Source organism: Excalfactoria chinensis, chromosome 7, assembly GCF_039878825.1.
Source record: "Excalfactoria chinensis isolate bCotChi1 chromosome 7, bCotChi1.hap2, whole genome shotgun sequence".
Taxonomy (NCBI): domain Eukaryota; kingdom Metazoa; phylum Chordata; class Aves; order Galliformes; family Phasianidae; genus Excalfactoria; species Excalfactoria chinensis.
The window spans coordinates 34,495,186-34,507,688 of NC_092831.1; the positions used below are offsets into that span (position 1 = coordinate 34,495,186).

A 12,503-nucleotide genomic window follows, 5' to 3' on the forward strand; every position below is an offset into this window, starting at 1 on the left:
ACTGCTTCTACTTTTGAAGCTAAGATTAACTGTAAGGTGTTTCATTGCTCCTCGAAGAACACTGCATTTGTTTGCATCACATCCACTGCTACATAAAGGCTCTTCAATGCTAACATTTTCAACCAGCTTTAATTCGCTATTTAGGAGTAAGTAAAGAACTGTTTAATTTCATGCAGGTTTTCTGATTTGGTACTCTAAATAAATACCTGAAATTTCCCCAACCCAAGTGCAAGAGTGAAAAATATACAGCTATGCATTCCATACCAATAAAGTAATTTGAGAACAGGTTTCAGTCATCTTTGATATGTTTGCAACTACATTTTCAGTCAACATAAATACATCACCTAGGTATTTTCTAGTGGAATGTGAAGAGCTGCAATTAGACATTCAACTCAAAAATCTGATCATGTCACTTCACTTTTATAAGCCCTATCTTACCAAAGAAAAACATTCCTCTCTTCACAGTCACACTTTACACACATCATTGCTTTTTGGCCGCACATACATTTGTGAACAACTGTTGTCAAGGATGAAGTACAGGAGGAGTAAAATTTCCTCAAAGATCTCTGATGAGCACCTTGAGATCTCAGTAAGAATTGTAGCCACTGCCATCAAGCCAGGGATTGACACATTACTTTCATAAAAAGGGGGTCAAATATCCCACCAGTTCTGTTTCTGTTTTTTCGTTTTAATTAAAACAATATTGAACACTAAAATAAATTTTGCTACTTACATACATCAACTATACTACACATTTTCTGAGGGCTGCTTTGGAAGTAATGCCTCCTATTTCATGATGTTGGCCCACAACAAAAGAGGCAGATGGTGGTGGTGCGGCAGTAGAGGTTGAACCTTCCCACCAATAGTCCATCATGTTTTGATGTACTGACATTCATTGACACTTGCTGAACGTTTATGGAGACCAAACTGTGGATGTGAACACGGTGAAGCAGTGGTGGTGCGTTTCAGCAGTGGTGACAGCAGGTCCCTTTTGCCAGCATATATTTTTGAGTGTGACATGCAGTCTCTTGTTCATCACTGGTGAAAATGCACAGCTAATGGCGGTGACTACAGTGAAAAACAGCATTTTGGAACTGGGAATTTGTCCTGTCAAAGGTGTTATTTGTATCAGTTGTAGTTTTCACGGAAATAAATAGGACTTTCAAAGCAACCTTTATGTATATGGTACAAGACAATTCCTGTTCACTCGGTGTGGCCCAAGCAAGCCAAAAGGTTGGACAACCACAACATAAGCTCTCTTACCAACACTTATCACCTGTGTAAGGCAGCCTTAGTGGACAGTAATTTGGTATATGGCAGATGAATATAGCTCTCTAAAAAACAAGTAATCTGAATTCTACTGTTTCAAAAACTGAACAACTTAATATAAGCTCATGTTTTGTTATTTGGAGAAAATAAAATGGTTAGGAGTAAATAAAGGTTTATAATAGAATTATTTCTCTCTAGTCAGTGCCTGAGAAACGATGCAAAAACAGACCCTTAAACTGACTCAATAAAGCCATTTTTATACGACATTAATCATCATCACTCTTTCTTAGAAGAGAGTAGTATAGGCCATTGAATCAGCTTTTTTATTTCTACTATTACAGCACTGAAAAGAAGACAAGCAAGAAGGCTTTACAAAACACAAAGTTAGCTTACTAAAAACAAAATCAGGACACAATTAAAAAAATAAAATCACATACCAGATTATCAGCTGGGGAAGCAAATGACTGACCAACATGTGTTTCCAGTGCTTCCAGTTCCTTCATTCCTTTCTTAAGAACTTCACCCTGTCTTTGTCCCCAGCAGAACAGCTCAAGAGAGTTAGCATTCTCCTTATCACATTGCTCCTTTGGCTTGTACAATTCCAACTGTGCAATAAGTTCATCTCTTTCCAAACGTAAGTCTTCAAGCTCTTTTGTGTAAATCTTGATTTGATCCTTCAATTTTGTTGTGTTACCTTGCAATTCATCAGTTTCTCTCTGATTAGATACTTCTTCCTGATTCATTGCTTGCTCATGTAAATCAAGTCTAGAAACTTCTAATTCATGACCATAAGCATCTTGAGCCTGACTTGCATCTCTCTTTTTCAACTCAGTTTCAAGCTCTGATGCCTGTTTTGTTAAGTACTGCAATTCACCTTCTTCATCTTTTCTTTGATCTGCCATTGTCTTTACCTGCTTATCTTTTCCAAGAATACTCACTTCCCTGTCTTTAACACTATCTTTGAGTTCCTGAACATGAGAAGCAGCAATCCTTGCTTCAGACTCTCTCTGAGAAATAAGTGTTTGGAGAAGGCTGTACTCTTCCTGAAGTGCACTGTACTGTAATCTCAGAGTGTTTAGCTCTGCACAGTGCTGTCTTGATGATTCCTGCAAGTTCTGGCATTTTTTATCTAAAATTTCCACTTCCATTTTGAACTGCGATTCTTTTTCTTCCAGCTGCTGCAGCAGGTCTTTTCTAGCAGCTGAGGCAAACTCTAGCTCTTCCTCAAGTTCCATCACCTTGGAGAGTAGCAATGCATTTCTTCCATGTAGATCAGTATCACCCTGACAATCTATCAGCCCTTTCTTCAACTCCTTCTGCAGGTTTTCCACTGATTTTTCCAACCCAAATTGAAAAATGTCACCTTGGTTGTCACTAACTTCATGACATACTGGTCCAAATTGTGCCAACTCTTTTTGTAGCTTCTCAATTACTCCATGAAGTTGCTCTACCTCTTCATCTTTGTCTTTACACAGCCGTTCCTGGTCCCCACGAAGGTGCTCAATAATAGACCTGAGTTCCTCAATTTCAGATTTTTGGTCTTCCACAACCTGAACAAAAGGATAACGCTGAAATATTAAAGTACGTAGGCAAAATAACTATTGCATGTAGAATTCAAAACACTGTTTTTTCTTTCTTTAGATTGCATAGGTATTAAATCATAAATGTGACACAGCAGGAAAAACTCTAAATTTCAGGTGAACAGCTACTCAGAATACTCTCTACTTTCTTAAGAGAATTACCAAACAGACTTCATTTGCTATATGACAACGTTGCTCATTTCAGGAGAGTTGGACTAGAGTTGAGTTGGACTTCAAGGATCCCTTCCAACTCAAATGATACTATGATTCTATGATCTCCTCCAAAAATCAAGCAGTGAACTTCTAGTAAATATTCTTACTTTATTCTCGAGGGTATTCACTAGCTCATACTTGAGTCTTCTCAGCTGTTCATTCAGGTGATCTATTTCTTGATTCTTTTCTCTAAGTAGTGCTTGCGGGAAGGACAGAACTGAGGCATCACTTACATCTAAATCCTGATTTTGCTTTACATGAAGTTTTGTTAGATCCTAATGAGAAAAACATTAATCTCATTAGAAAAGCCTATTTCTCTCCCAGCCCAGTGGCAGAAGGGAATTATAGCCTGTATTTAAATGTTTTCTTAATAATACAGTAAGGAAGAGAACAAGGGCAACTAGTTTATTTGAGTTTGTATCACTGGATTAAACTGGCACACTGTTTCTTAACTTTCAAGGTGAGACAAAAACTAATGACTGACAATCAACCAGTTTTACAACTTAAAGTATTTGCTACGGCTTCAGTTGTCAGGTATGCATACAAAACAGTACACATCATAATTTATTAGGATCAGAGAAAAAACTAAGCTTCCTAAGTCAAATTAATATAGAAGATATTGCCGTAAGCAAAGCATGAATCTACAGTGTTTGAGGCATTCTAGGATATCTTTTGTCAAGAGAATATTGCATTTTCAGTACAAGAGAAATAAACAAAATGCATGTTTATCACAATACGAAATAAAGACCACAATACTTATAATAAGATGTCTCCAAAGTTTTAGCCAGTGAACACTAAAGCTAAGGAGGCCTACCTTCAATTGTGCATTTTCTACCTGAAGCTGGTTGATAGTGAAAGTGCTAAGATTTTTTTGCACCTCTAGCTGCAATTTCAGCTGTAATATCTCCTCATTTTTACTGGTCAGCTTATCTTTATGTTGTTCTAGGTGGTCTAACAAGCTTGCAATCTAGAAATAAAGAAAATGCATAGTTGTTTTAATAATCTCTGAAATTTAAGCAGAAGTTTCACTCTTTGCTATACCTACTGAAAGTCGTTTCAGCAGATCCTAAATTTTAAATTTACCTTAATCAGCTGACATTAATATCTGAGGCATACAAAGAGCAAGAAGCTATACTCCAGCTCCTCATCTGGGTATCAAATTCCTGCAATGATGATTTTATTTTTCTTTATAAAAATGAAACTGCTCATGAAAGATGTGTTAACGTATGTTCTGAGCTATGTAGGCTTGACCACTTATGTAACTTGAGATAAAATGCTTAATAAAAAAACTAAGCGTTAGCCTTTGATGTTTGATGTTACCACAAGCAGTAACACTGTTTTTCTATTAAAAGGCAGAAAGCAACACCACAGCACTAATCCCAGTACACAGCTATTAAAAAACCCACAAATCTGAGCAATGAATCCTTACACATGTAGGAAAAAAAGCAATGGCATATTCCTCACAGTTTTTTTTTTGTTTGTTTGTTTTTTCTTTTTACCATCTCTTGCTTTACTATGTAGCGAGGTTCTGATGCTTTAAGAAAAAGGGCTACTGACTGAGACACGAAGCTTCCAGCTCTTGTAACAAAGATGAGCAACCAACTGGAGGATCACACAATGCTTTTTGCTCTTATCGCACATCCTAAATTGGTCTGTGTGTTTGTATATTACACATGTAAAAATTATGCAACAGAATCATAAAATGGCTTGGGCAGGAAGGGACCCCAAGGCAAGGCTGTAGGCAGTCTTGCCAATGGCTTGATCAAACACTAGATCAAGGCTGCCTCTCCCAGAGCAGCCTGTGCCAGGCCATCACCAATCTCTCAGTAAGAAATTTCCCCATTACTTCTAATCTAAATCTCCCCTCTTCTATTTTAAAACCATTCCTTTAAAACCATTCTATTATCACTATCAGAGGGTGCAAAAAGTTTATTTCCCTCCTGCTTATAATCTCCCTTTAAAAACTGGGAGGCCACAATGAGCTCTCCCCACAGTCTTCTCTTTTCCAGCCTAAGCAAGCCTGGGTTGCTCAGATTCTCTTTACAGAAGTGGTGCTTCAGCCCTCTGACCATCTTAGTGGCCCTCATCCAGACCTGTTCCAACAGCTCCATATCTTTCTTGTGTTGGGGGCTTCAGACTCCAGATTGGCCTCATGAAGGCTGAGTAGAGACAAGCAATCACATCACTTGCCCTGCTGGCCACTCCTCTTTTGAAGCAGCTCAGAACCAAGTTAGTCTTTAGGACTGAAAATGCACACTCTTTGTTTACATTATGTTTTTCATCCAGCAGGACCCTTAAGTCCTTCCTCAGCAGGGCTGCTCTCTATGAGTTCTTCTCCAGGTCTGAACACGTATCTTGGATTGTCCTAAACCAAACGTAACACCTTGCACTTGGCTTTGTTGAACCTCATTAGGTTCATACTGGCTCACCACTCAAGTTTGTCAAGGTCCCTTTGCATGGCACCTCTTCATTCTATCATATCAACTGCACCACTCAGACAGGTGTTGTCTGCAGAACCGCTGAGGGTGAACATTATCTGATAGTATCTGAATATACAGCATAAATACATGGGGGTGAGAAAGTGCATTCAAAAACTTAATCCAAGGATTAAACTCTCAGTTACAAGTTTGCAGAAAACGATTCTAGAACTACATGAGTGATCTAAAGTCTACAGGATAATACTGAAACTGAACAGATTACCTCTCCTTCTTTCCTCTCCAGTGATTCCTGTTCTGCCTGTAACCGTTCCTTCAGTCCTTGGTCAGAAGTGCCTTCCACAGGTACTCCATGCCTCACTTCATCCAGTTTAGATTGCAGGGCAGAGATCTGAATCAAATTGTTGTACTGCTGCTGTTGCAATGCTTCTTTATCCTGCAAGGTAATTTATGTTAGTGTTGACTGTACTCAATATACAGACCTAATCAAACAGAATAATCCTTCCATAATATGTCTTCATGCCTGAAGCATGATTCTTCAAGCTCCAATGCAAGAACAAAAATACTTAATTCCAGTGCTCTACAAAGGCACAGCAATGTAACACTCTTGAATGTTTTTAGCACACTTGTTAATCTAATCTGTTTAACTGCTGAAAATTTAGCACACAGTCATAACGCCATACTTTTTCAATTTTACACTGTTCCATAAGGTTAATGATCTTCTTGTAGCCATATCCAGTTTGAGTATGTTACCATATATTTACCAAGATAAACTCAAGAGGTGAAGATTTAGGGGGTGGAGGGTAGACCAAACACCACCTACAAATATATCACATTACATCAGAACATGAAGCACCAGCACCACATTCCTGTCAGATTGCGTAGTCTCTCAAGCTATCATGTTTTTGTCTTTATTTTTAAAGCTTCTCCTTCAGTTCCCAACATGGTTCTCTCACAGTCCTTCTCAGGATCTGGGTCACTTCAAGAATGAAAGCTTCACTTGGGTAGTTATCCAACCAATAGGCACACATTTTTTCTTAAAAAAATATATATATATGCCACAGCCTAATAGACACACCTTTAATAGCATGGTTATTTTAGATTAATTAAGAGAAAAAATTGAATAACCTCTATTTAAAACAGCTGCCAAAACCATCACTCAGTTACTGAAGATCTCCAGACTCCAGCCAGCAGCCCTTAGGTAAAAAGCCATTCTGAACTGGCATCAATAGAGACATCTCCCCCACCCACAAAGCACACAGGAGGAAAGGGGAAACGACAGGGAGACAGCCAGTTGGGGTGCAATGCTTTGTCATCCTCACCTAATATCTCTCACATGATAAAGCAAGAAATTATGAAGGTACCACCCACACTTTTGAATAGGAAAGCACCTACCAGAGAAATATTTGTTTGCCTGGAAGGGAAAAACAAACTTTTCTTATCACTGTGTAGAACTTACAGTATCCACCAGCCTCTTGGGAATCCTGCTGACAGACATGACAGAGACTGCAGCAAAACCCAAGTAACACTGGTGCCTATATCTTAGATTTCACATCAACCACAAGCAAGATATTATCCACACCATTCCAGAACTTCTGATTGCTGAAAAAAAGCTCCTGATGACAACATGAAAATCCAGATCAATCACAGCAGAACCAGGCCACTTCCTCTCAGATATTCCCACATTTAGTACACAGCAAAGCTACGTGTGTGTGCCATACTATTCCCAGAGCTCTGCACAAAGGAGTGAAGTTTCTCTTAACATTCTCCCGTTGCTATGTTCTAAGGTCATGACAGTGAACCAGCAACAGCAAACAGCAACCCAGGTGAAAAACAGAGCTTTATGCACTCTATCATCAATATAAGAGATACTTCTGGATGCCCATACAAATAAAGGCATCTTCTTTGCCAAAATGCATGGGCTAGCAGGCTACTTCGGGGAGCAAAAACAAGGGCTTAAAACCTACTGTGGCCCAACCCTAACAAAAAGCATCACTATTACATATGAACAGCTTGAACAACAGAAAGGAACTAGACAAGGAAGGAACAAGGAATATTTAATTTTTAATTCTATGCATGTGATGACAGGATAAATCTGATAAATGCAAGTTAAGTTACCATTCTCCATTAAATAAATACCATCCCATATTCAAAATTAGTCATTCTAGGTCTATTTCTCAGTAAAACTAGTCTCTATTACCTGCAATGTGTACATTTTTGTATGTTGGCATTGTGGAGGCAATAAAGATCCACAGCAGCTATTTATATTGAGTGCATTTTTACCAAAAAAATCTTGCGACACACAATTGCTCTTAGAGCTTATTTGACACTTACATGTCTCACAAAATTGCTTAATGATGAGCCATCACAATAACTGCAATAGGAAAACCCAGTGGTGCAACTTTGTTTAAAATTAAAAAAGATTATTTCTCAAAAAAGTTTAAATTTAGCTTATTTAGGATTTTTAGAGAATGACCAATTTACTGGGATATTCAGAGATCTAAAAGAATGGTTTAAATTCACACAAATAAGGAAAACCTGTTCAACAAAGTGACAGGGGTTCAGATACAAGAGCAACTTATGAACAACCACACTGCAGACTCTGTTCACTTCAAGGCAAACTAGACAGAAAGCTGACAGGGAAAGATCTCTAGAGCTTTCTGCTCTGAACCCTAGCTCAAAGCAGAACAAACTTGGCTCTGGTCAGGTACTTGGCCAGCCAAATTCTAGGTAACTGAAAGTCAGAGAAACCACTGCCACACTGAATGCGTCTTTCAGCACAGACTGTCCACAGTATGACACTTACCCTCCCTCATTTAGTTGGAATTTCCCCTGTATTTTCTCCTCCTTCCACAGCGCACCACCAAGTCTGACTCTGTACTTTCTATAACCTCATTTTATAATATGGTTGTAGGCATCTATACGACCTTCACAAAGATAAACAAAACCTGTTCAGCTTCCCCTCATAAATCATCTGCTCCAGCCCTTTAACCATCTCGATGGTACTCTGTTGAACTTGTTCCACTATGTTGAAGCCTTTGTTGTGCAAAGAAATCTGAAGCAATTCTCCAGATACCATCTATTTGGCAACAGTGAGATTGCAATAGTACTACTTAATGAACCGAGACCTGCTAGTCGATATCGTATGTAACTGAAGTTAAAATAAAAACACTTTGTTCACTATTTTTAAAATAGTGGGAGCAACTATTTAGGGAACAATCAGTGAAAAAGTGAATTTAGTTTAGATCATGCTATTCATAAATCTTCAAACTTGACATACATCTGAACAATGAGTAACAAAGGAAAATTGCTGGAAGGAAAACAATATATATTATAATAAGGCAGAAAAGGATACTCAAATGCTTAGAGGAAGGCAAGAGTTTGATAAATGCAATTTAATTGCTTAAGCTGTGATTAAATCCAAGGTAGTAATGTAAAACACAATAATTGATCTGGCTCCAGAGACATACAGCAAGGAGGGCTACTGATTAAGCACATGTGATTTTAAAATGGTTACTTACTGAATACCCATCATACGTTATATTTGGTAATACCATCTCTCAGGATCATCCAGAGAAATGTGCAAACATGACAGCTGTCAATACAATAATAAGTCTTAAAGTACATAAAGCCAGAGTTTGTTTAAAACTGTGGCTGTAATAGTTGCCATTAACACAATAATTTCTCACTCCTTGATGCAAGGGATAGTCTCCAAGAACACTAACAAGGTTACTGACAGCTCTCATGAAGACAATGTCTGAATAATGCCTATCCCAGTTAAGTATTTAAAAATTACCTGTTTTAATTCAGTTTCTACTTTCTTCATTTTTTGAAGTTGTTGTTGCAAGTAGTTTACAGTCTTTGAGACTTCAGTTTTGCTGTGCTCCAGTTCTTGTACTTGTGCCACCAGTTTTTCAATCTCTTTATCACGAGCTGCAATTTCTTGATGTTTTTGTTCCTTTTCTAATAACAGCTTATTGTAATCATCCACCTTCTCTTTTACTTCTGCTTGTAAAGATTCTACCTATACAGAAATCACATTAGACTGATACTCAGGCAACATAAGAAGCTTCCAGTTGGAACCAAGACTAATTTCATGGCTAAGCAGGCAGAATTTTGCAATGGATTAAACTAGTGCTAAGACTATAGATAAATCAGAGACAGAAAAAGGATGAAAAAGTAACTTCCTGATACTTTGCTTGCTGAATGGAGTGGCTCTCAAATACAAATTTGATTACCCTCATTTAGCATTTATAGTATTCTAGCAAATGCTGCATAGAACTATACTCTGAAGGCCCAGCTCCCTTCTGATCATCGTTGCTCTTCTCTGGATGTGCTCTAATAGGTCCACTTTTTTCTTGTGTGGGGAGTCCTAGAGCTAGATGCAGTACCACATTAAAATCAATAAACTAAAAGGAAGTATTTAAAGACAAGAAATTAAATTGAAAGCAGTTTCCCACCCCTGAAAAGATCACATCATTCTAAAACATGTATCACTATCTCTGAGTCAGACTGAAGCAGACTTGACATAGGAAGAAGAGAAAAAAGCAGAAGTGTATCTAGTTAAGGAGAAGGGTTTGAAAGGAAGAAGAAAGAAAGGTTAAAGAGATGTTCATGCTGTTTTCCATACCTGTAGAATCAAGTCACAGTTCTGTATAATGTTCATTTATGGAAAAAAACAAAAAACAAAAAACAAAAAACAAAAAACCAGAAGTTAATTTTTGAAACCAAGTATCAAATAAATGAATATATGAACAAAGGGACTAATTTATAAACTTAAATAGGACAAGTCAGAGAGACAAAGAATATCTTGTATGACAGGTAGTGTAGTTGGGTAAATGCAACACGTTTGGAACCCAGCAGCCTTTCCTCAGTTGTCCTTTGTAGAGTAGTATCTGTATTCTCCACAGCTAATTTAAATCAGACGCATAAACTGTGAAGTTTCATTGTAGTTTGTGATCAAATAAAACACTTCTTTCTAAGTAAGGCAAGTACTCTCGCACTGAAGTCTCTTAAGAGCCAGTCACCAAAGAGGATAAAGTTATTGGCATCTAACTGTAGTTTAATGGCCAAAGGAGATTTACATGATTTTACTCACCCCGTACTTCTTGGGCTCTCCTGAATTCTGTAACTTAGCTGAAAGTTTTAACTGTTCTTCCAGCTTTTTAATTTCTTGCTGAAAATCATCACGTTCGTGTTCCCTTTCTATAGCTTGTTCCTATCAACCCAGAGATAATTAAAACCTTTTTTAGAAACTTTTTATTTCATTAAGTTATTGAGTAGAAGAAATTATTGTTTGTTTGTTTCATTGCTCAGGTTTTGTTTTGGCTTTTTATGCTGTGAAGAAGCCATGCTCACTTACAAGTGCCTAAAGAACTTTTTGTAGTCCTGAAAGCTTAGCTAAAATTACAGGGAAAGTCAAAGGAAAAAAAAAGAATCTAACTCCAACATACATACAAGTTGCCATCAGCAATTAATAAAATATATATCTAATTCTACTTCTAATTCTCTTGTTTTTTAATCTTCTTTTTTAATTCTAATTTTTTTCAAGACTAGAATACAATGGTCTTATCTTTTAAAGAAAACAAAATGCATTGTATTGTAGGGACTGCTGCAAACTAGGAGTAGTACTTATCACCTAAAAACCATGAGAATATAGCATCTAGCTTGCTTACATCCATGAATTGTCGCTGGTTTTTAAGCTGTTTTTCAAGGACTTCAATTTGTTGCTTTAACTCAGCAGCCTCCATCAACTGTTTAGTCAGGTCTTGATTACTATGCAGCTGTTCTTCCAGTTCCATCTCCAGAACTTTCATTTGAGAGCGTAAGTTGGAATGGTCCTTTTCTGCCTGACACTCAAGTTCCAATTTCTCCTTTGCTAGAAGTTCCACTTCTTTGAGTAGACCTGAACAAGAACATAAACATAACAACGTTATCAGCATAGGGTACAAAAATCAACCTGAGTTGATAAGACTGGGAATTAAGAGGTTCTGCAGTAGGTTCTGTTATCCTTGGTCTCTTACTGTAGCAACTCTGCTTCCTCTGCATTAAAAGGATACCAAAATATGCAAAGTAAAAAACCTAAACAGTTAATTAAACAAGAGAAACAGAACTGTATCTGATTCTTTAACCACTTGCCAGATTTGCTCTTGGTAGTTTTCAAAACCAACTGAAATAAAGATCTTCTCAGTGACAAAGTTCCTTACCAGCTAATTCTTGTACAAGTGCACTGTCAGTGGGCACAACACACCACTTGGAAGATTAAAAAAGCATTTTTTTGCAGTCATGTGAGACAATACATTAAGTACCCTTCCCCTTCCCTCCCTCACACTCAGATACACTGGCTCCAGGCTAGAGGCATTTCAGGTTTATTTTTATCTAACAAATCACAGAATAAATGAAGGACTTTGAGGAACCACAGGTGAGGGAGATATACACGTATGTAGCACACCTTAAAAAGCTCTACTGCTGCTCTGCAATTTCTGTCTTTGACTGATAGCCCAGAAGTACCTTTCAATGAAGAACTGCTTTTACAAACTCAGTTGTTTATCATTTTGTCTCTGATGCCTAACAGCAACTATGCAACCGTTGTGCCATACGCACCTTAACCTTTTTGAATGTACTGTACCATAATTGAACAATTACATGAACTACGATCCAACTTCCAAATCAAGCATTCATGGAGCTGTGACTGTAACTAGAGCTCTGGCAGAATGCACGCAGTAGAAGAGTCATGCAGCTGAAGAGCCACCACCTCAGCAATTTCCCTCATAGCCCTTTTGGACAAAGGAAGAATGGAGGTCAGCCAGCTGCAACAGACTCCTGCCACCAAGAAATACACCTGTGCAAGTTATCTCAGACTGAATCAGAAGGTCCAGAGAGTCCCAAGGACAGTCTGAATTCTATTAAGCAACTGTGCAACTAATATATGCCATATCTGCACAACAGGGATTGTTTTCTATCAAGTGCTGTGCTGTGCTAGGCAGGGAATTAGAATAGAATAGAA

The 12,503-nt window shown here is 37.8% G+C and overlaps 1 protein-coding gene across 8 annotated transcripts in view; it reads right to left on the reverse strand.

The window, feature by feature from the left end:
- Positions 1 to 12,503, reverse strand: part of PCNT (pericentrin) — an 87,987-nt gene that overhangs the window by 24,630 nt on the left and 50,854 nt on the right. For 7 of the 8 annotated variants that reach the window (XM_072341699.1, XM_072341698.1, XM_072341701.1 and 4 more), the window contains 8 exons: positions 11,173 to 11,402; positions 10,596 to 10,715; positions 10,128 to 10,148; positions 9,294 to 9,521; positions 5,763 to 5,933; positions 3,877 to 4,029; positions 3,170 to 3,337; positions 1,707 to 2,819 (listed from right to left, as the gene is read on the reverse strand). In XM_072341699.1, the coding sequence (XP_072197800.1) occupies positions 1,707 to 2,819; positions 3,170 to 3,337; positions 3,877 to 4,029; positions 5,763 to 5,933; positions 9,294 to 9,521; positions 10,128 to 10,148; positions 10,596 to 10,715; positions 11,173 to 11,402 (2,204 nt within the window). The remainder of the gene's footprint in view (positions 1 to 1,706; positions 2,820 to 3,169; positions 3,338 to 3,876; positions 4,030 to 5,762; positions 5,934 to 9,293; positions 9,522 to 10,127; positions 10,149 to 10,595; positions 10,716 to 11,172; positions 11,403 to 12,503) is intronic. The other variant, XM_072341705.1, reaches the window with a different exon arrangement.